This window comes from Rana temporaria, chromosome 9, assembly GCF_905171775.1.
Source record: "Rana temporaria chromosome 9, aRanTem1.1, whole genome shotgun sequence".
In the NCBI taxonomy this organism is placed as follows: Eukaryota; Metazoa; Chordata; class Amphibia; order Anura; family Ranidae; genus Rana; species Rana temporaria.
The window spans coordinates 161,813,489-161,838,372 of NC_053497.1; the positions used below are offsets into that span (position 1 = coordinate 161,813,489).

Here is a 24,884-nt window from a genome sequence, read left to right on the forward strand (position 1 = left end):
AGGCTTCAGCAAAGCAAAGGTATGAGAAGCCTGCTCTGAGTGTAAAGAGTGAGCAGATGGATGCAGTTCAAGGTGCTATGATTTGTGCCTCTGATTACATGCAACCCATGCTACCTGCAGAGGAGGTTGGATACTTCCTGGGAAAATTTGAAAAAGTCGCTGTAAGGAGGAAATGGCCTAGAGACCGATGGCCAAAATTGCTGCAAACCTTATTACCGGTAAAGTACCGTTCAGTTTACCATTTGATGGACAGTGACCAGGATGACTATCGCAAGTTTAAAGATGAAATCCTTCTTAGAGGCGAGTTTCATCGCATCATGGGTCAGCAGAACCCTTTATTGGTGGGCCAAGATCCCTTTTCAGATATGTTTGCAGTCACCCCTGACAACAAGGAGTTTTCGGTTGTGTCTGCAGGGAGTGCTAAACAGTGGGAGATGCCTGCTGTGATTTCATCCTGTGGCCACCAGGGGGAGTTGGCCAGTAAATATGCAACTGAGAGACAGCGCACTCAATTGAAGACCGAGTTACCCGCTTCGCGATATGGCAAGACTGTTGCAGTTTGTGATCCAAGGGAAGTAGCAGTGTGTCCGGTGAGGAGATCTGTAGAAGGTGTAAAAATGGACTTGCTGCAGTGCGTTACCCAGATCAGTGGGGAGACACCGGTTAAAACCCTCCTTGCAGCAAGGTCAAAGACTGAAAAGGACATTTGGACTCTGTGTGCACCTAAGGTAATCCAGCAGAGTGCTGGGAGAGATGTGTTAGGGGTGACCAAAACAGTTGGTGTGTCATGTTCCCTAGCGATAGACACAGGTGCTGCAGAGTTGCCAAGGGAAACCGCCAAGGAGCCTGTGATGGTGAGGCAAGTGGTTTCCCAGGACAACTGTGAAGCCGCCCTAGTTGGAAAAATAATTCCTTTGGAGAGGAAGGGTGATGTGCTGAGTGGCATGCATTCTGACGAAAGACAATCTGATGGAGTTTATACAACTGCTATGTTTATGAATGCTGATGACGAAGATATTACTGATGACACATGTACTTATGGTGATGTGATGCTTGATGAGGTAGGGGTGATCGCTAGGCAGGATATGCGATTCCCATTAGCAACCGTATATAAGGCTGCAGAGGTGTCCTTGGAAACCTCTAGGGAGCTCTGTGTGTTGGAGCCAGAGGTTGCCTTGGACAACTGTGGTGCCGCTCTGATGGATAAGAGGGTACTTGACCTTGGTGATGAGAAAAATGGTAAAACTCAAATGTTTAAAATTACTTGTAGTGATAATGGGTTGTTGCGGTCTGTCACTGCTGGCAGAAAAAGTCCTCATGTGTTTAATGAAGCGACACCCGAGCAAAGTGGTGAAGTTATGTTATTGCAGCCCGTTGTGTTTAAAAATGTGGTTGTCGTGGGTAACCGTGAAGTGGAGACAATTTCTCCTGTGCTAAAGGGAGAGACTGCAGGGCCGGTGGACACGGGTGCGTTGGCTTTTGTAGAAGTTAACCCTCTCCAGTTGGAAGGATCTGAAAAGGGCGCATACATAGAGGTTTTGTCCACAGCAAAAGAGATGAGGAATGTTGAGAGTCAGGTTGGTGGGGTAAAGGATAGCGATTTGGAGTCGCTCAGTGTTGCTGAAAGTGAGGATGAGTGTGACACATGCGATTTGCAATGCTCATGGGGAGCCGCAAGTTGTCAGTTGCCTTTGAGGTAGAAATCTCTTTAAATGACTCGGCCTCTCACGCTTTAGCAAATGAGCCCCTCCACATCGTTGGTAAAGGAAAAGTTCCTAGAGTTCTGTGTTTAGATGCGGCATGTCTAGAAATAACTGAGATGTTGTTGCAATTGGTGAAAACCTTTCCAATGTACACCTGCATGTATCCACAGCAGAGGGGTGACGTGGTACCAATCGGTGGACACAGATAGTACAGGCATGGTTAGGCAGTGTTGATGAAAATTGATTGCTGTACTTGTGATGCATTTGCCTATATGTCTCAGTTTAAATCTCCCTGCTAGCCATGTGTGTATGTTAGAGGTAGAAAGGGATTTCATGTGCGAGTCATCCCTCTCCTAACAGGTTATTGATATGTTAATGACCCTTCCTCAGCCAGCTCCCTGTTTCAAAGAGTTAATTGACTCTCTTGTGTGTATTGTTCTAAATGTTAATTGATAAAGGAATGTGTCTGATCAGGTTAAACATAGCGGAGCCGAACCGGCTAGATACTGATTAGTTCAAAGAGATATCCTTATTTCAAAGGATCTGTATTGAAGACCCCCCACTGTGTGAGGGGGGGGGGGCGGAGATTTCATTGTTCCTAACAGGTTGTAACCACATAAAAGCTGAGTTTTGTGTCATTAAAGTTTCTTGTTCTACCAGTAAGCCTGGACTCACGTGTGGCTTATTGGGGCGATTCCATGGACTCCTACTTGTGGAATATTGGGTGATTTTCGTTATGGGAAGAAGGGACGGTTTGACGGGGATATCATACCAATACCGTCACAGTACTGTTGCGTAATTTTGTGCAAAGTTGTCTCACAGTTCTCTTCGAGAGTGCTTCCAGCGGCGGTTGTGTGCAGAAGGCGCTCAGGAGAATAGTTAGGGAAATAAGAAATAGACATAGTGGAAGTCTCTCCGTATACGGATGTAATGGGGTGTATTCCTACTGGTGCGGTCCGAGGTACGGCTGAGCAGTGGTTAGTACATGGCGTGCGTACTGTCTCACCCTCTAGACCTCATGTAAAGGAAGGGCTCAGAATGGACGTGGCAGTAGTGAGAATTCAGTCCACCACTCGCAGAGAGGTGCAGTTTAAGGTACCCGGAGACACTTTGACAAAAAATGACAGTAATGGTAACTAACGGAAAAGTGTATGAGAAGAACTGTAGAGCACTATCGGACAGCTCAGAGGTATTGGTTGAGGTACCAATGGACATAGAAATGGTTAAAGAGATTGGTGTGGGAAAATGTGCGTTGGTAGGACAATTGCTATTGGAGTGTTGGGCTATTGGAGTGTTGGACAACAGGGGGCGATGTGAAACTGCGGGACTGTCCCATAGGAAGTAACTGCTTGCCTGTAGGTGGTCCCTCCATAGACACTGTCCTAGCAAACAAGGGGACAAGAGGTCCCAATGACAATGTTGAGTTGAATAACTCCTTGTGGAACATTGTTAGTGAGGTAAACAGAAGGAGGTGGTGTCGATCTTAGATGGTTTGGTTGCCAAAGGTAACCACATAGGGGTTAGTGAACCTGAGAAACAAATGTTGTTGGTTAATGTTGCATCAGGTAGTGAGAGCGGTCAGTCCCTGACAGATTACATGGAAGTAGGTCCCCAACAGTCCCAGGAGAGTAGGTCTGTGGGAGGAAAAAGGGTCCTGAGGCCAGAAGGTAGAAGGGATAGAGAGATGGTTCAGGAAGAAGTGCTGGTGGAAGCACACCCGGAAGATGTGGGTGGAGTGGGGCAGGTTAGGACTCCTGCTGCTGATAGTTGGCACAGGGACGCCACGGTGAAGTGTTGGTGGAAACATACCCGGAAAACATGGGCCTATGGCTGGCACGGAGGTGTCCCATTTGTAGTGGGGTGGGTCTATGTGTTCCTCCCTCCGGTTCGAAACAGGAGGGGAGGATATGTGAGGGTGGGACTCTATGCTATGTTAAAGATTGCTGGTTTACGCCATATTTTGGAAAGAAAGACACGTTAATTGCACAGCCATGTCTTAGCCTTTTTAAGTCTGATCTGACATCGCTCAGGGCTCCACCCAACAGACAGGAAGTCTGTGCATGGGAGTCAGGTGGACTCCCAATCTCTCTGAGAGGAGTCAGAGATGTCTGCAGGAGGCAGATGTCATTTTGACGATTGATCAGCAAGATGCTCACCAGGAGAAAGCTAGGTTTGAGCTTATCCCTAGGAAACAGTTTTTTTCTGAGGAACAGAACTTAGGCTAAAGGCCTGAAACAGCCAGATGGCAAGTATGAAAGCCAGGAGGCTAAACTGTTGAATATGCAAGATGCAGAAATACTGTTGCATTTATGAACTTTTGTGCTTTAAAGTAAAAAAGAGATTAATACAGCTTACCTGTAAAATCTTTTTCTTGGAGTACATCACGGGACACAGAGCAGCATATTCATTAGTATATGGGTTATATGGAGTACCTTCAGGTGATGGACACTGGCAATCTCAAAAAACAGGAAGTGCCCCTCCCTATATAACCCCCTCCCATAGGAGGAGTACCTCAGTTTTGTAGCAAGCAGTATGCCTCCCAAAATGGTCCCCAAAAGAGGGGTGGGAGCTCTGTGTCCCGTGATGTACTCCAAGAAAAAGATTTTACAGGTAAGCTGTATTAAAAATCTTTTTCTTTATCGTACATCACGGGACACAGAGCAGCATATTCATTACTATATGGGATGTCCCAAAGCAATGCTTACAATGAGGGGAGGGAGAACATCTTCCCAAGACAAAAGGATTTAATTTAGAGATATACTCAAATCATAATAAATCCAACTTAGTTGAGAAAAATAATTTTTAAATTTAACGCAAAAGGGAGCCCCCGGAATCTGAGGGTCTCAAACTGCAGCCTGCAGCACTGCCTGCCCAAAGGCTGTATCAGTATTCCTTCTTACGTCCAACTGGTAGAATTTTGTAAACGTGTGGACTGAAGACCAGGTTGCTGCCTTGCAAACTTGAGCCATAGAGATCTGGTGGTGTGCTGCCCAGGAGGCGCCCATGGCCCTAGTAGAATGAGCCTTTAATGATAACGGAGGAGGCAACCCTTTCAAGCCGTAGGCCTGAGTGATTAACTGTTTAATCCACCTTGAGATGGTGGATTTTGCAGCTGCCTGCCCCTTCTTGGGCCCATCCGGTAAAATGAACAACACATCTGTTTTCCGGATCTTCTCTGTAGCTTTAAGATAGGCCTTCATGGCCCTGACAATATCCAAGGTATGCAGCAACCCTTCCTGTCTAGAAGTAGGTTTAGGAAAGAAGGATGGTAATACCAAATCCTGGTTTAGATGAAAACTGGATATAACCTTTGGTAAAAAGGAAGGATGAGGGCGGAGAACGACCCTGTCCTTATGAAAAATAAGATATGGTTCCTTACAGGATAAGGCTGCCAGTTCCGATACTCTTCTGGCGGAAACTATGGCGACCAAAAATACTAACTTCCTTGTCAGTAAAACCAAAGGAATTTCAGCCAACGGCTCAAAAGGTTGTTTCTGTAATCTTGACAGAACAAGATTTAAATCCCACGGACAAAGCGGGGATTTAACTGGAGGATTAATACCTAAGACCCCCTGCATGAAGGTCTTAACCAGCGAGTGGGTGGCCAGCGGCCGCTGAAACCACACTGACAAAGCTGAAATCTGTCCTTTGATAGTGCTTAATGCCAGTCCTTTATCCACTCCTAGCTGGAGAAAACTTAATACTCTATCGATGGTAAACTTGCGAGAAAGCCATCGCTTGGACTCACACCAACCTACATAGGCCTTCCAGACCCTGTAATAAATCACCCTAGAGACCGGTTTCCTGGCTCTGATTAGGGTAGAGATTACTTTCTGAGACAGACCTCTACCCTTGAGAATCAGGGATTCAGCTTCCAGGCCGTCAAATTTAGATGCCGTAAGGCAGGGTGGAGGATCGGACCTTGCGATAGCAGGTCTGGCCTTAGAGGAAGAGTCCAAGGGTCTCCCACTACCATCTTTAGGATTAGTGAATACCATGCCCTTCTGGGCCATGCTGGAGCTACCAGGATGACTGGTATGTGCTCCACCCTGATCCTGCGCAGCAGGCGGGGTAGTAACTGGAGCGGGGAAAAAGCATAAAGTAGTTTGAACTGATGCCAAGGGCAAACCAGCGCATCGGTTCCGCAGGCCATCGGATCCCTTGAGCGGGATATGAAAGTGTCTAGCTTCTTGTTGAGTCTTGATGCCATGACGTCCACGTCCGGCACTCCCCATCTCTGGCAGAGTGTCTGAAAGACCTGTGGATGTAGAGACCATTCCCCCGGCCATAGAGTCTGGCGACTTAAGAAGTCCGCCTGAAGGTTGTCCACTCCTGGAATGAATATTGCCGATATGCAGGGCACATGGGCTTCTGCCCATAGGAGAATCAAGCTCACCTCTCTGAGCGGCTTGACTCTTGGTTCCCCCTTGGTGATTTATGTATGCCACTGCCGTGGCATTGTCCGATTGAATTCTCACCGGGAACCCCTGCAACTTGGCCGTCCAAGCCCTGAGGGCTAGTCGAGCAGCTCTGAGCTCCAAGATGTTGATGGGCAACTGCTTCTCTGGCTTTGCCAAAGTACCTTGGCGAGTGCAACCATCCAAAATTGCTCCCCAGCCCGTCAGGCTGGCGTCTGTGGTTACTATCTTCCAAGCCACTGGGCTGAAAGACTTCCCCTTCAGTAGATTCTGAGGGTCTAACCACCAACACAGACTTTGTCGGACTCTTGATGAGAGCGGCAAAGGGATATCCAAGGCCTGTGGCCTCCTGCTCCATGCTGACAGGATGGCTGCCTGCAGGATGCGAGTGTGGCTCTGGGCGTACGGTACCGCCTCGAATGTGGCCACCATCTTGCCTAGTAACCGCATACATAGGCGAACAGTTGGTTCTTTCTTGCTTAGAACCAGTAGGATTAATGCCTTGATGGCCTTGACCTTTATCAGAGGTAGAAACACCCTCTGTTGTTCCGTGTCTAATCTCATGCCGAGATATTCCAACTGCCTTGTGGGCTGGAATGCTGATTTTTCTCGATTTAGGACCCAGCCGAACCTCTCGAGGTACTGAACTGTGAGGGCCACTGCTCGTTCCAAGCCAGGAGACGAGTGATCTATGACTAGGAGGTCGTCCAGGTATGCTAGGATCGTGACCCCTTGGATCCTTAGATTGGCTAGGATTGGAGCTAGGACCTTCGTAAACACCCGGGGGGCCGTAGCCAACCCGAAGGGAAGCGCCACGAATTGGAAATGACGTAGAGCCACCGAGAAGCGTAGAAATCTTTGATGTGGCTGGTAAACTGGAACATGAAGGTAAGCATCCTTTATGTCTATGGATGCCATAAAATCGTCCTTCTGAAGTGCGGCAGCTGCTGACCGCACGGATTCCATCCGAAATGAGCGGATCTTTAGGTATGAATTCACCATTTTTAAGTCCAAAATTGGCCTGACATCGCCGTTGGGCTTTGGGATGATGAATAGGTTGGAGTAGAAACCTAGCCCCTGTTCTTGGACTGGTACCTCTACTATTACCTCCTGAGAGAGTAGATGATTCAATGCCGCTATTAATGCGGCTCCCTTCTTCGGATCGTTTGGTACTCTTGACTCCTGAAAATGAGGAGGAAACTTTAGGAAGTCTAGTTTGTAGCCTGTAGCCACGGAAGACCGTACCCATTTGTCGGGAATGCTGGCCTCCCAAACCTCTGCAAAGAGACGCAGTCTTCCCCCCACCTTCGTGGGTGGGGGCGCCCCTTCATAAGGCCGGCTTGGGGGCTGGCTTTGCTGGCTTGCGAAACCACTGCTTCTTGCCTCCGGCGGCCTGTCCCTGCGACTTGTTAAAGTTTGATCTTTTTTGTTTACAAACGGTTTATTGAAAAAATAAGTCTCAATACAGTTTAAACTCGAATTGGCAAGAAGTACAAAAATACATACAAGAGCAGTGAGCATCTGTGAAGAATATGCATAGCAGTTATTCGATAGGCAGAGAAATAGGTAATGATTTGTATGAAAGGCTATCAGGTAGCACAATGCAGCAATGTGGGAACTTAATGAATTAGATTAATGGCAAAAATAGAGAAGAAAAAAAAAAAAAAAAACAGACAAAAACCAAAAAATAAAATAAAATTTGGCTTAATTTAGTGATCCAACAGAGAAAGGTCCCAAGGTTTCCATTTCTGATCATATATGTTCATAGTATCATATAAGGTGTGATGAATGCGTTCTCCTAGTTTGATGGATAACATACGATCCATAATTTGGGACCATGGCACAATGGAGGAGCGCCAATTGAGCGCTATCGCCCAGTGTATTGATGTGAGCAAGGTGTGTATTAGCCTGGTGTGGGCTATAGGGATGTCGGGGATAGGGTAAAACAGGAGACACATTTTAGGTGTCAGTTCTATTCTTCTACCTGTTATCTGTTCTATTTTAATACTGACTTGTTGCCACGTGTCTTTGAGGTGTGCACATTCCCAGAAGGTGTGGATAAGGGAACCCTGTACTGGGCAGCCTCTAAAACAAAGGGGAGATGTTGTAGGATAGAATGAATTAATTCTGTCAGGGGTGAGGTACCACCTATATTGGAGTTTAATGGCAGATTCCCTAATGGAGGCTGTCTTGGTACATTTCCGTAGGTTATTTGTCATGCTGTCCCATTGTTCAGTGGAGAAGGATTCATCTAGATCTGATTCCCATTGCAGCATTTGGCGTGTTTTGTCTGGTAAATTGTGTTCGTTTAGGGTTCTATACATTCTAGTTAAAGTTTGATCTTGCAGGAGGCCGTCGATACTGCTTGGTATTGGAAGGCCCCTGCCCAGGGGAGTACTGTCGTTTAAACGCAGGCCCTCGAAACTTTTTCTTGGTGGGCAACAGAGTACTTTTTCCGCTTGAAATGGTCTGAATGTATTTATCCAGGTCTTCTCCGAAGAGTCGTCCTCCATGGAAGGGGAACCCTACCAAGAGCTTCTTGCATGGGGGCTCTGCCTACCAGCTCTTTAACCATAAAAGTCTTCTCATATGGATAAGGGATAACGATAAACGTGACGCTTGCTGGATAGAATCCTTAATCGCATCTACCGTAAAGCGTATGGCCCTAGGGACGTCCGAAAATTCTTCTGCCTGCTGGGCAGGAATAAGTTTAAGCATCTGCTTAGTTTGATCCGATAATGCTTGTGCAACCCCAATTGCAGCCACAGCTGGCTGCACTACTGCCCCTGCAGTAGTGAAGGAGTTTTTAAGTAGCGTTTCCAAGCGTTTATCAACCGGATCTTTGAACACCTGTATGTTTTCTACAGGGCATGTTAAAGATTTGTTAACACATGAGATGGCTGCGTCTACAGCCGGGGCTGCCCATCTCTTGGAAAATTTCTCTTCCATAGGATATAAGGCAGAGAATCTTTTTGGCGGTACAAAGATTCTATCTGGCTTGGCCCAATCTTGGAACATAACTTCCTCTAGTAGAGGATGGATCGGAAAAACCGCATTGGTTTGAGGCGCTCTTAGTGAGCCCAAAGCTGAGACCGATGATACTTGGAGATCTGGTACTGGCAAGTTGAACGTCCTATGGACCAAGTCTGTTAAAACTTGAACCCACCAGCTTTCCCCTTGGGAGGCTGCGCCAGACTCCTCCGTACCCGGATCCTCGATCCCTGAACCTACTTGGTCCTTGTCCAAGAGGTCTTCCAATTCCCCTGCGGAATGGACCTCCTCATCTGAGGGTTCACACTCGGGCGACGGAGATCTATTCCGTTTTCTGCCCCGCATAGCCTTGGCTATCATTTTTTCCATTCTTTTTTCCATCTCCTTTAGAGAGGTGGACAGTACCTCGTCCGTGACCACCCTAGGGTTGGACTGACCCGTGCCAGCTCCAGCCCCAGATCTCGATGGTTCCACCAAGGCTCCCTCTGGGGAAAGTAGCGGCATGACTTTGTCTGAGACCTCAGAGCCTCTGGGGGAATCCCCACCTCTTGTACCCTCTAAACCAGATGCCATGGTACAATACCGAGGTACGCCCGCTACTTAACGGTGTTTGGGAAAATAAATAGTTGTTGCCCAAAAAACCTTTCTGGGGGACTTTTTTTAAAAAATGCCTTCTTTCTTATTAACTTGGTTTGTTTCCTTTTTTTTTTTTTTTAAACCAAAGAAAGAAAAACCATTCTGTCCCCCTTTAGTAGTATTTGCCAAAAAAAACTGCTGAAAAAGAAACCCTTTTCCTTTCTTTAGGGTAAAAGACAGTCTTTTTGAAGACTGTAATACTGTTCTTTGGCCACTGTGTGTCCTCGGCGCCCCACGCTGCCGCTCTGGTCCTTCCTCTCTCAGTTCCACACTTCACTGAGCTGGGAACCTTTTGGAAGGGCCGCCCCTTCCTTTTACCTACAGGCCCGCCCTTCCCCTGTCAGCAAACGGCGCGAAATTGCGCCTATATCACGGGGACGCGCGCGCGCCGGCGGGGGGGGGGGGAGGGGGTCACACGAGGAGGTCAGAGGCTGATCCTGCCGTCCAGGCCAGGATCCACAGAGCGGCATCTTTCCCTGCAGCAACCGCCTGGACCTCTCTGAGCAGGCTTGCAGGTAGGAGCATTCACTCCCTTTTTACATAAGAAACCTCAATAGATTCCCAGGGGCTTCTCTTAGAGAGAATTGTCACTATACACACAGGCCCTTTTTCAATGCTTTCTAGCACCAGTTGCAATACTACCAGGGAGGTCACGATTATGGGGAATATATACATACAAAGTCATCCTATCCTAAGATATGTGACTCACCTTGCCAGATGCAGCGCATAAACCATAGGCATATCCCACTGTGACCTTCCCCCAGGAAAAACCTGCTGCGAACCAAGTTCCGCAAGTTTCCCCTTCACTTACCTGCTCCATGCCGCAGGACTTTGCACAGCAAGAGGTCCAATCTTCCCCCATCTCCGTGGGGCGTCTAGACCTTCAGGCCCTGGGTTCCTATGAAGGATCCACTGTCCTGGGCCCATATAGCACCCTGGCAACAGAAACATTAGGCCCCCAAAAGGTTTCTAAGTTCTGGGCCCAGAGTCCAGCTCTCTGTGACAGAAAGCATTATGGGCTATACCCCAATGGTTTGGGGTCCGGTTGCTGACCACTTTAGCACTGAGGCCTTTGGACAGAACCGGTTAGCCCACCTTAATCCCAAGGATGTGGAGGCAAGCTAAACCATGACCAACACCTAAGACACTGGCGTAAAAACTGAGGTACTCCTCCTATGGGAGGGGGTTATATAGGGAGGGGCACTTCCTGTTTTTTGAGATTGCCAGTGTCCATCACCTGAAGGTACTCCATATAACCCATATAGTAATGAATATGCTGCTCTGTGTCCCGTGATGTACGATAAAGAAAAGTGGGCTACCAGGCCCTTAAAAATTTAGTTCTGGACTGGCATACTCACTGGAAAACGCACCTACCGCTGAAGTCTGATCTCACAATATACACACACACACACACACACACACACACACACACACAGTAAAACCTTGGTTTGAGAGCGTTTTGCAAGACAAGCAATGTCTTGATATAAGTATGAGTAGTATCATGTCACAACTGAGTACAAAATAGAAGAGTGGTGCCTCAAAGTGTAGCAATATGGTTACATTTAATGAAGGTACAACATTTAGAAACTCACATGGTTAAGGATTAAAAGAGGCACATTTATACGCAGGCATCCGGGGTAAAGCTGCCTGTTTAGACCATCCTCCTCACCGCCATTGATGCCATCCCTTCCACGAGCGGTTGAAGCCTCGCTTTCAGATCGCTCTACTGCAGGCTAGTCTTTCCCGTCACGATTGCAGACTGATGGCGAGAGCCGGTGGTGAGGATGATGGTCTATGTGGATCGATTAACCCCGGATTCCTGCATACTTAGATGTGCCTCTTAATCATCAACCATGCGAGTTGCCAAATGTTGTACCTTCATTAAATGTAACAATATTGCTACACTTCGAGGCGCCTCTCCTCCTTTATACTGGATTTTGCTTCTAATCCCCTTGTGGATGGACATTTTATGGTTACACAACTTATCACATTGCTATAATCTTTTTATATGGACTATAAACTGAAGGACTTATGAACAAATGGTTATGAAGCAAATCATTTGGAGTTTCCATTATTTCTTATGGGAAAACTTGCTTTGAGATACAAGTTCTTTGAATTACAAGCATGCTTCCAGAAGGAATTATGCTCACAATCCAGTTTTACTGAATAATGGTGCAGACTAGGACCACGTGGTCTTTTTCTGCCGCAACTGTTTCAGCGGGTCCATCCTCCAATGGCAGAAGCATGTTGTCTTCAAAATCTTGTACTCCTCAAAATAAAAATGGAAATTGATATTTGATAGATGCTGAAGGGCTGAGTTACCTGTTCTTGCACCCCCAAGAAATTCAGAGGCAAGATATGTGTAATTGTGGGTTTCCATAGTTGCCCAAATACTGCAGTAGTAAGTTAATATGGGTCCCATTCTTCTTGTACCTTTTACATTTTATTTGTAATAGCTTGGTGAACACTGATTACACAACGATATGGTACAGCACCAAAGTATACACTGTTCCAAAAGTAGTAGTGCTTTAGAGATATACAACACTCCTTAGATCTTTGTATAATTACCATAGAATCCATATACTTGTGTGATTTGTCTGCTTTCATGATTTCCTCTTAGCAGTGTAATACGGTCAGGCCATTTGGCTTTCAGAGCAAGCAGGTAGGTGAAGGTCTCCAAACTGTAATATCCTCTGTCTACAAAGTCACCCTTTTAAAATGTAAAAAGGATAGCGTCAGCATATTTACAGCACAATTACAAATAGTTAGCATTAAAAAAGACAAGTAGCAGCTATATGGGTATTCTTTTTGCTTGGCAAAGGCTAGAGTTACACCTGTGTATGGTGGGCAGACATTTACTACTAGAGGCATTTTAAATTCAAAACAGATGCACAGGATTTGTATTACACTGCTAATTTATGACTGAAGTAGCTTAGGTTCTAATCTAGCTCACTGCTCATGTTTAGCATTGCAAAGAAATTGATACATTTCCCTATTAAACATAGACCAACTGAATACCGTTATATCTTTAAATCCAAACCCACCACCAAAGCTCACTGTAAAATGCCTTTGTCTGGATTCAATCATGGACACAGCTCTTCCGATTCTTGAATGTAGGGTTTATAGCGCCACCTACAGGAGTCTATAGGACACTAGGCTGAAAAAGAACACAGCACTAGCTACATAGGCAAGCCTAGTGATTCAGAAGTCAGGACCTAGTTCCCTACTGGGACCTGTGGTTCCATAGGTTTCTTTCCTTTATCATGGGATTTTTGCCTGTGGAGATCTTCAATCAACAGCCAAGCTGTGCGACGGGATGCATAATCTAGATCCAGCGGTCAACCAAGTATGGCCAGTGCATGCGTGCACCAAGTACTGGGTTTGGCTGTGACATGCTCCACCTTGGACTGAAGCATCCAGCAAGTTAAACACCTTTGTGGTGACACATGACCAGACAACCTCAGTCCATACTTTGGTGGGGCTTTACCATTGGGGGTCACGCTTCTGGGGTTTGGGAAGCTGTGCTGTGGCCACCATGTGCACTGCCTCGGCTGCCAGTCATATTTCCAATGATGCATCCCCAGATTACGACGATGCGTCCTCTGCTTCACAGCCACGCAGAAGGTAGTGTTGGACTCCGTACACACTGTAACGGAACCCAAAATGGGACAGGGATTAAAGCCGTTTAAGATTTCATTCCCAAACCCAAGACAGCTATTGACACTCCACAGTCAGGCAAACGAACCCCAATAACGACACACAGCTCTGTTTGGGGTTCCACACGAATAGACCCTTTATTGAGAAAATCAGGCTCTTATTATATACAGTTAGTAACCAAAATGAATGACCCAACTCCACCCACAACATTACACAAGGAGCCCCAATTCACATCTTTTTGGTAAACATCACGACTCCGGCTCTGACATAATTTACATGAGCTAATTAACTACCACTGATAATTCAGACACCTGACCTTCAGGCTGTCTGCTAACTCACAATACTCATCTATCATCAATAGACCTTCACAAAATACATGGTCAATTAGCACAAGCCATCCTAGATTCATTTACATCACACCAGACAGACATATGGCTTGAGTTGATGACATTAACACCGAAAAGTATGTGTCCCCACATTATGAATGAGTCACTTTTTCAATTAACCCGCTGAGTCCAGAATCAAAACAAAAACCAGTTCTCTACAGATAACCTGGAATATATTGTGGATAATAATTACATAATAGTCACATCTCAGGTAGTCCAAGATATATTCTGACTGTCCATTATTTTCTGGCTCATGCTTTCTAAGAGCTTCTGGGTCCCACGGCGCTCTCGTTACATGTCTCCCCTTTCGGCAGGAGACCAACACAGGAGGAGACCCCAGACGGGTTGACTCCGAAGTTAGTCCATAGTTCCATTCCTCTAATGCCTGGACAACCCATCGGGTCGGTAGCTGATGGTGAAGTTGTAAGGTTGCAGGGTGAATAATAGAATTCAGTTCTGGAACGGTCACTTGCTTTGCTCTCTCAATGTCTCCCAAAACTTGTTGCTGATGCTCTTGGGAGAGATAAGGCACAACCTGGATGCAAATCCCATTTAACCTTTTGACAATTTCAGCCTGTTGGTGCATTTCACTGTTCAAGCCACGGGACATCTCATAATACATGACGTAGTGTCGTTGCATCTCCGATTTCTCACTGGCCAACTTGTCACATTCCAATTTTAGACTGATTTGTGCCTGATCTAAAAAAGGTACATGTCGGGAAAGATAGTCTTGCCCGGGTCTCAGCAGCAAGTGGGTTGGTTCCAGCAGTACGGGTCTGGGCTCAGGTAGTCACTGGGTTGGCTTCATCGGGGTGTAAGCTGAAACAAGGGGGGCCAAATCATTCCCCAGTAGTACATCCGCTGGCAAATCCTTGATCACCCCCACATTCACGTGTCCTGAAAGAACCCCCCAATCCAGGTGAACACAGTGTCTCCGGTGTGCTGGCTCTCTGGGATGAGGTTCTTCTGTAGCAGGGTCATGGTGGCACCAGTGTCACATAGGCCATTGGCCACCTTTCCATTGACCCAGATAGTCTGCCTGTTGTCCTGGTTAGCTGCTTGTATTGGATCTGCCTCGTGCAGGACGCCCCAATGTTCTTCCTCCTCAACGCAGTGGGCCGCAGGCATTGATGTGTGGGGGTTTCCCCTTACTGGCTGTCTCCATGACCGACTGCCTGGGTGGATTCAAACGGACAGTCTAGCTTTTTGTGCCCTAGCTGGTTACACCCAAAACACTTGATGGGTTGCGAGTAGTCCTGGGAGTTGAACCTGAGCTGCTGAGGACAAGTGGGCGCTGGAGGTGGTGCTGTAGGGCGGTACGGCTGGGGTTGGTAGGCAATAGCCAGAGGGGGTGCCGCCGATCGATAATCCACCCGAGCTGTTGTCTTGACCACAGAGTTATCCAGTTTGCGGGCATCTGTATTCATCCGCTAGGCGAGCTGCTTCAGACAAGGAGAAAGGTTTTCGGTCCCGGACCCACTCTGACTTCCAGGGACAGTTTGTCAAAGAAGTGGTCCAGCAGGAACACCTGCAGCACCTCTTCCGCGGATTCTGCTTGGCATCCATCAACCCAGTAGGATGCAGTGCGGTGTAGGCGACATGCCCACTCAGTATACGAGTCTCCAGTCTGCTTGCTCGTCTCTCGGAAACGCCCCCGGTATGCCTCTGGTGTGACGGCATACCTGGCCAAAAGTGCTTCTTTTACCAGCCCATAGTTCATAATATCCTCGTCTGGGAAGGCAAACAAACCCCAAAAACGAGACACAGCTCTGTTTGAGGTTCCCTTTATTGAGAAAATCAGGCTCTTATATACAGTTAGTAACCAAAATGAACAATGACCCAACTCCACCCACAACATCACACGAGGAGCCCCAATACACATATTTTTGGTAAACATTATGACGCCGGCTCTGACATAATTTACATGAGCTAATTAACTACAGCTGATAATTCAGACACCTGACCTTCAGGCTGTCCGCTAACTCACAATACACATTTATCAATATACCTTCACACAATACAGGGTCAATTAGCACAAGTCATCCTAGATTCATTTACATCACACCAGACAGACAGATGGCTTGAGTTGATGATATTAACACCTAACAGTATGTGTCCCCACATTAGGAATCACTTTTTCAATTAACCTGTTGAGTTCAGAATCAACAAACAGCCGCCAGTTCTCCACAGATATCCTGGAATATATTGTGGATAATAATTACATAATAGTCCTATCTTAGGTAGTCCAAGATATATACTGACTGTCCATTATTTTCTGGCTCATGCTTTCTAAGAGCTTCTGGGTCCCACGGCCCTCCCATTACACACAATATTAGATTTCCAGCAGTTTTGTGTCTTCAGATTTACCAAAAACCTCCACATGCTGACAGCGTGAGAAGGAGCGGTGAAGAGAGCCAGTAATCGGCTTCTGTTAACATGATCAGCTGTGATTGGACACAGCTGATCACGTGATGAAGAGCAGCCAATTGGCTCTTTACCTCAATCTGTTTTTTCGGCAGTGTCTAAACGGAGCGCGCTGCCCATGCCCAGCAGTGGGCATCATCACGGAAGGCAGTCATAGGAGGGCCTCCTAGAACTGGACAACTGTGCTGTAGAAGTCATTTGGCTATATCACGATCGGCGAGTAGTTAAGGATTCTTCGGACCACAAGGCGAAAGCAATTGCACGTTCTAGGTTTACCATTGAGTCTCGTGTTGGCCACTGTCCTGGTATCAGACACTGACCAAATGGGTCAAGATTCTTCTGCAAAAGTTTGGACAGCTGCCCCAGGCATACGTGGCACTGGCTGACCAGCTGTTTCAGAGCCTGAAGTACATTTGTGACGCATTCTCTGCACCATTCTTTTCCAAGCTCTATCTCAGCGGTGGTGCTCTGACAGATGCCAAGGCTCAAGTGTTGGTCTGGCGACCAGACTTCAAAAAAGGCTCTGGTGGTCCTGCCTTTTCAGGGGGAACGGCTCTTTGGAACTACCCTGTACGACATTAAGAAGCTTATGGGTAGCAAGGGTACCTTCCTCCTGCAGGCCAAAAAGAGCAAGGAATCGCCTTCGAAGTTTGAACTTTCCTATACGGCTCAAAACAGGCTTTTCATTCCCCTGGTGACTCTGACAAAGGCTCCAAGCCTTTCAAAGCTCCCATGGGCAGTTCCAAGTAAGCATTGCCCTGATCCATTTTTTTTGGGGGGGGTGGGCTTTTCGCCTCCATTGGGTTTCTGTCCCGTGGACTTTTCTCATGACAAATGGGTCTGCAATCCAATTGTGGACAGTTACAAAATAGAATTTTTTTCAACCAGAGAAATAGAGCCAGTAGGGGGGTGGTATGGGACCGCTTCTGCAGGAAGTGATTGTTCCGGTGCCCGAGTGGGAGCAATTCTGGGGTTTTACTTCAAGCTGTTCACGGCCCCAAAGGGTGGAATTCACCCAATTCTAAAGGTCTTGAAATCCTTTGCGTAGGTACAAAAAGTTCAAGATGGAATCCATTCGCTCTGTGGTGGCCTCGCTTCACCAGGGGGATTTCCGAACTTCCATAGACAGGACCTGTAGCTGCACATTCACATCTGTGGAAGACATCAGCATTTCTTGCGCGCATCTGCACATCAGTTAATGGCACCCTGCTTTGGTCTGCCCTCCCCCTTCGGGTGTTTAGTCAGATATTGGCTCCTGTCCTGGCGTTACCGAGACTAGGGATGCACCAATGCCACTTTAACACTGAGTACGATACTTTACCTCAGGTACTTGATGATACTAATTACCGATACCCATTGCGTAGGTAGGAGGTTGGTTTAGCGAGGTTGGGGTGAGGGCAGGGTGGGAAGTAGACCCTCATCCACCCCGTGTCGCCCTTTGTAACCCCTCATCCACCCTGTGTGTAACACCTTATCCAGCTTCTGTCCCCCCTCATTCAGGGGGTCTCGCTGATACAGTTTGCTGCTGTCCCCTTCTCTCAACCAGCCTGTGTCTTGCAGTGTCCCACTTGCATCCAGATCCAGCCTGGGTCTTTAAAATCCAGTCACTCAGCATGTAAGGGGGTTAATTCACCACAGTTGTGTTCGGCTGCAGCAACTCTGTGCTCATCTTAACGCGGGATACCAATACTGCTACACCGGCCGCCATGCCCGCGCTCCGGCCCGGTTTCCTAGTCCTACAGAAAGTGTCCCGCCCCAACGGACGTCATTTTCGCGAGTACCGATACTTGAAAATGCCTAAGTATTAGCACCGATATTGGTACATCCCTAACAAAGGGGGATTTCCGTGCCCCGCTGCCTGGATGACTTGCCCTTTTGTGTGGAATCTCATCTGGCCTTGGCAAAGTGTCAAAATCATGATACAAGCCCTGGATGACTTCAGATGCATCTTTAATTTCAAGACGTATGCCCTGTCCCTGACACGAAAGGCTGGAGTATCTGGGACTGATAACCATTAAGTGCAGGCCAAGGCGTTTCTTCCAGTGATCAAGCTCTACGGCTTGATTGCGCCTGTGCTTCAACTGGTCCTCTGCAGACACTGGGTCTCATGGTATCCACCTTCAAAGTGATTCGGTATGCACAATTCCATACAAGTGTTCTGCAGAGGGAAAGTCTGTTCAAGTGGGACAGATTGCTCACCCCTCTGGACAACCCGATTCGTCTGAATCATGCAACGAGGGCTGCTCTCCTCTTGTGGCCAAGGTCTCCTTCCCTTCAGGCCAGGAACCAATTTCTTCTTCTCTACTGGACAGTGATCATGATGGACAGGACAGTAACAGATACTGACTTTGTTAGATTAATAGGGTAGCCAAGCAATGTGCATTTTCTGAAGGAACAATGGCAGCCTCCTATTACACAGAAGGCAGATTTCCTTTAATAACCATCTTTAACCACTTAAGCCCCGGACCAATACGCTGTCTAAATACCCAAGGTGTTTTTACAATTTGTCACTGCGCTGCTTTAACTGGCAATTGCGCGGTCATGCAATGTTGTACCGAAATGAAATTTGTGTCCTTTTCTTCCCACAAATAGAGCTTTCTTTTGATGGTATTTGATTGCCTATGCGATTTTTATTTTTTGCGATATAAACGGAAAAAGACCGAAAATTTTGAAAAAAAATGATTTTTCTTATAACAAAAAGTAAACAATATCGAATAAACTAAATTTTAGTCAAACATTTAGGCCAAAATGTATTCAGCCACATGTCTTTTTTTTTTTTTTTTACAAATCGCAATAAGCGTATATTTATTGGTTTTCGCAAAAATTATAGCGTCTACAAACTAGGGTACATTTTCTGGAATTTACACAACTTTTATTTTATGACTGCCTATCTCATTTCTTGAGGTGCTAAAATGGCAAGGCAGTACAAACCCCCCCCCCCCAAATGACCCCATTTTGGAAAGTAGACACCCCAAGGAAACTGCTGAGAGGCATGTTGAGTCCATTGAATATTTTTTTTTTTTTGTCCCAAGTGATTGAATGATGACAAAAAAAAAAAAAAAAATTTTACAAAAAGTTGTCACTAAATGATATATTGCTCACACATGCCATGGTTATATGTGGTATTGCACCCCAAAATACATTCTGCTGCTTCTCCTGAGTACGGGGATACCACATGTGTGGGACTTTTTGGGAGCTTGGCTGCGTACGGGACCCCGAAAACCAATCACCACCTTCAAGATTTCTAAGGACATACATTTTTGATTTCACTCACACAAATCTTGAAGGCGGTGATTGGTTTTTGGGGTCCCGTACTTGGCTAGGCTCCCAAAAAGTCCCACACATGCGGTATCTCCGTACTCAGAAGCAGCAGAATGTATTTTGGGGTGCAATTCCACATATAACCATGGCATGTGTGAGAAATATATAATTTAGTGACAACGTTTTGTTTTTTTTGGTCAATATTCAATCACTTGGGGCAAAAAAATTTAATATTCCATGGACTCAACATGCCTCTCAGCAAATAGCTTGGGGTGTCTTCTTTCCAAAATGGGGTCATTTGGGGGGGTTGTGTGCCATCTTAGCATTTTATGGCCTTCAAAACTATGATAGGTAGTGAGGAGTGAAATCAAAAATTTATGCTCTTAGAAATCTTGAAGGCTTTTCGGGGCCCCGTACGCGGCTAGGCTCCCAAAAAGTCCCACACATGTGGTATCCCTGTACTCAGGAGAAGCAGCAGAATGTATTTTGGGGTGCAATTCCACATATAGCCACGGCATGTGTGAGCAATATATCATTTAGTGACAACTTTGTGCAAAAAAAAGATCAGTTTATCATATTCCCGCAACTTGTGTCAAAATATAAAATATTCCATGGGCTCGACATCCCTCTCAGAAAATAGCTTGGGGTGTCTACTTTCCAAAATGGGGTCATTTGGGTTTTTTTTGTGCTATTTTGGCATTTTATGGCCTTCGAAACTGTGATAGGTAGTGAGGAGTGAAATCAAAAATTTACACCCTTAGAAAGCCTGAAGGCGGTGATTGGTTTTTGGGGTCCCGTACACGGCTAGGCTCCCAAAAAGTCTCACACATGTGGTATCCCCGTACTCAAGAGAAGCAGAATGTATTTTGGGGTGTAATTCCACATATGGGGGGGGGGGGGGGGAGTATGCTTTGCGCGTGGGTGTAAGCGTTACTGGCACTAACTAGCTACCTAGCGGCACCAGCGACACTAATACAGCGATCAGAAAAACGATCGCTTAGTGACGCTGGCAATAGGGGGGTGAAAGGGTTAACTCTAGGGACAATCAGGGGTTAAAACCTTTATTAGAAAATGTATGGGGGTACCTAAGGCTATAAAAACCTGGCGGGCGAACCTCAAAAAAATAACTAGCTACCTAGCGGCACGAGCGACACTAATACAGCGATCAGAAAACGATTGCTTAGTGACGCTGGCAAAAGGGGGGTGAAAGGGTTAACTAGGGGGTGATCAAGGGGTTAAAAGTGTTAGGTCCAGGGTAGCCCCCTACCCCCCCAATAAAGGTTTTAACCCCTTGATCACCCCCTAGTTAACCCTTTCACCCCCCTTTTGCCAGCGTCACTAAGCGATCGTTTTTCTGATCGCTGTATTAGTGTCGCTCGTGCCACTAGGTAGCTAGTTTTTTTTGAGGTTCGCCGCCATGTTTTTATAGCGTTAGGTACCCCCATAAATTTTCTAACGCTATAAAAACATGGCGGCGAACCTCAAAAAAAAAACTTGCTACCTAGTGGCACGAGCGACACTAATACAGCGATCAGAAAAACGATCGCTTAGTGACGCTGGCAAAAGGGGGGTGAAAGGGTTAACTAGGGGGTGATCAAGGGGTTAAAACCTTTATTGGGGGGGGGGGGGGTAGGGGGCTATCCTGGACCCAATACTAACTGCCTGACACTAACTGCCTGTCACACCGACACTAAATGCAGTGATCAGTAAATGATCACTGCCATTTAGTGACAGTGTGACAGGAAGGGGGGGGGGGGGGGTGATTGTATGCCTATGTGTACAGGTGTCAGTGTAGTGCTTGTGTACTCACTGTGTGATGTCTCCGCTCCTCCGCCGGACGAATATACCGGCGGGAGGAGCGGTGACATCACTTGCTCCTCTGCCTGTGTTTACAATGCAGGCGGGGGAGGAAGCGGATTGGCTGGGGAGCGATCCGGAGGGGGAACGCTCCTGAAGATTACCGGACCGCCGCAAGTACCGGGGGGGGGGTCCCGATTGGACCCCCGACCCACGTCAAGCAGGGCACGAACAGGTACGTTGATGTGCCTGTCCGTGCCATTCTGCTGACGTATATGTACATGAGGCGGTCCGGAACTGGTTAAGTCTGCGATTTTTGTTCAAATTAAAAAAAGGTGCAAACTTTCCTGCCTTGGGAACTTGGCCCCAAACACTTGCCACTCAATTAAAATGCCTCAGTGGTGACTAGGTGCTCTCATTGGGCAAGCTGGGGTGTGGGCAGGGCTTAGTCTGAAGACTGGAAAGTCAATCCATCTCAGAGGGGTGCACGGAAAAGGCTTCCTTAGCTTATACATTTTTTTTATATTTACAACGGTGTGTATTAGTATGGAAAAAAGTTTCAAACTTGCATTAAAAGTGTAGAAAATTTAGTGGGATTACTAACCATAAATATGTAGTTTGTGTCGGGAACTTGTCCTCCAGTCCTGAACAGTTCACAGAGGTCGTAGAACTAGAATGAAGCCAATAGTCATCATTACTACGCATATTATCAAAGAGACCAAAAAAAAGGTCATATACATATATGCACATGTGTTTTATAGAATGAAAAAAAACAAAAAAAAAAAAAAAAAAAACACAATAAGCCACATTTGGTTCATTAGTACAGCAGCCAGCCTCTTCCTCTGAGCCCCAGACCCCTCACCCCCTTTTTGATTTGTGAACTGTAAAGAGGTTTGAGCAGAACCCAATAACTCTCTTCCTTAGGGAACTAAAAATTCACTGAGCTTGAAGTTGAGAAACAGCTTTTAGTAAGCCTGCTTTTGTAACCAAGTCCCAGGTCTCCTGGCACAAGATGTTTGCGAAATGCCAGCAAATGTTCCCCCCACTGGTAATAGTGGGGTGCCTTTTCATTGTGAAGAGGACTTGCAAGTCGGTTTAGTGCAGGGGTCTCAAACTAGCAGCCCTCCAGCTGTTGTAGTTTTGCAAGTCCCATAATGCCTCTGCCTGTGGGAGTCATACTTGTAACTGTCAGCCTTAGGACTAGTAGTTTTGCAACAGCTGGAGGGCCACCCGTTTGAAACCCCTGGTGCAACCTGCGACCCCAGGCCTGGTATATGATGTACGGCTCTCGGACCTCAGCAGTTTGTAGTGGGAACACAGATTAGTGTAATAACCATGATCTTAACTAGCCTCATGCAACCAGTTTCATATGGTCTTTGAAGCATATCCCCAGCCAAAAATGTAGCATGTCGACACCATTATGTTATGTGTCACTTTGGTAATTTCAGGGACCACATTTAAAGGGGTTGTAAAGGAATAACTTTTTTTCCCTAAATAGCTTCCTTTACCTTAGTGTAGTCCTCCTTCACTTACCTCATCCTTCGATTTTGCTTTTAAATGTCCTCATTTCTTCTGAGAAATGCTCACTTCCTGTCCTCCTGTCTTTAACTACACACCGTAATGCAAGGCTTTCTTCCTGGTGTGGAAAAAGCCTCTTGAGGGGGAGGGGCAAGCAGGAGTGTCAGGACACCCACTAACACACATCTCCTTTCTCTATCTGCAAAGTAGAGAGAGTGTCCCGACTTGCCTGCTCGCCCCCTCCCCCCTCAAGAGGCTTTCTCCACACCAGGGAGAAAGCCTTGCATTACGGTGTTACAGACAGAAGAACAGGAAGTGAGCATTTCTCAGAAGAAATAAGGACATTTAAAAGCAAAATTGAAGGATGAGGTAAATGGAGGACTGCACTAAGGTAAAGGAAGCTATTTAGGGAAAAAAATGGTTTCCTATACAACCCCCTTTAAGGCCTGATTTAGCTCATACAGTGAGGGAAAAGTATTTGATCCCCTGCTTATTTTTTACATTTGCCCACTGACAAATGATCTGTCCAATTTTAAAATTGTAGGTTTACGTTAACAGAGACAGAACAAAAAAAAAAAATCCAGAAAAAAAAAAAAACGCATTTCAAAAAAGTTATAAAATTAATTTGCATTTTAATGAGTGAAATAAGTATTTTACCCCTTCACAAAACATGACTTAGAACTTGGTGGCAACACCCTTGTTGGCAATCACAGAGGTCAGATGTTTCTTGTAGTTAGCCACCAGGTTTTGCACACATCTCAGGAGGGATTTTGTCCCGCTCCTCTTTGCAGAACCTTTTGCGCCATCCACATATTTTCAATGGCATTAAGGTCCGGAGACTGACTAGGCCATGCCAGGACCTGAATGTGCTTTTTCTTGAACCACTCCTTTGTTACCTTGGCTGTGTGCTTTGGGTCATTGTCATACTGGAATACCCGCAACCTATTTTAAAAAGCCCTGGCTGAGGGAAGGAGGTTTTTCACCCAAGATTGGACGGTACATGGCCACATCCATTATCCTTTTGATGCGGTGACGTTGTACTGACCTCTTAGCAGAAAAAACCCCCAAAGTATAATGTTTCCACCTCCATGTTTGATGGTGGGGATGGTGTTCTTGGGGTCATATGCAGCATCCTCCCCCTTCAAACACTGAGTTGCATTAATGCCAAAGAGCTCGATTTTGGTCTCATCTGACAACACTTTCACCCAGTCCTCTGAAGTTTGCTAATGAGCATCTGAAAGATTCAGACGGGCCTATACATTTGCTTTCTTGAGCAGGGGGAGCTTGTGGGTGCTGCAGGATATCAGGGTGTAGCGGGTTATTAAAAAAGGAGAAGTCCAGCCTGGGCTTTTTTGGCTGAGCTTCTCCTCTGGGTCACAGGAGTGCAATTCGTTTGCACTTCTGTGACCCGTTTTCAGCGGATAGCAGTCTGAAGTCCGCTCTCCGCTGACGTCACTGCCATCAGTTGGGGCAGCGCGTCATCATGACTTCCCCTGATTGATGGTAGTCTCAGCAAGCCCCTCCATGGCTCAGCGCTCCAATGAGAGTGGAGAAGCAAAGAAAGAGGCTGGCCGACAGTTCCTCTCGGGGATCCGTGAGAACCGAGCCAGCGGCGATGTTCGGTGGCTCGGTTCTCAGTGCACAGACGGCGGGGGACAGATGGAGCATCGGTCTGATGCTCCATCCACCGAGGCAAGTATAAATAAATATGGGAAAAACTCAATTCCCATACTTCTTTATTGGGTTTTCTTGGCGACTATGGTTCCCAACTGCCTTGAGATCATTGACAAGATTCTCCCTTGTAGTTCTGGGCCAATGCCTCACCGTTTTCATGATCACTGAAACTCCACAAGGACAGATCTTACATGGAGCCCCAGACAGGGCGAGATTGACAGTTTTTTTTTTTTTTTTTTTTTTAAGTCTTTCATTTGTAAATAAATTGCACCAACTGTCACCCTCTCACCAAGCTGCTTGGCGATGGTCTTGTAGCCCATTCTAGCATTGTGTAGGACTACAATCTTGTCCCCGACATCCTTGGACAGCCCTTTGGTCTTGGCCATGGAGGAGAGATTGGAATCTGATTGCTTCTTCGG

At 46.5% G+C, this 24,884-nt stretch overlaps 1 protein-coding gene across 1 annotated transcript in view; it reads right to left on the minus strand.

Annotated features, from left to right (window-relative positions):
• Window positions 1-24,884, minus strand: part of PPP6C (protein phosphatase 6 catalytic subunit) — a 169,380-nt gene that overhangs the window by 56,216 nt on the left and 88,280 nt on the right. The window contains exons 3-4 of the mRNA XM_040324883.1: window positions 21,878-21,943; window positions 12,317-12,458 (exon numbers count right to left, since the gene is read on the minus strand). Coding sequence (XP_040180817.1) covers window positions 12,317-12,458; window positions 21,878-21,943 — 208 coding nt within the window. The remainder of the gene's footprint in view (window positions 1-12,316; window positions 12,459-21,877; window positions 21,944-24,884) is intronic.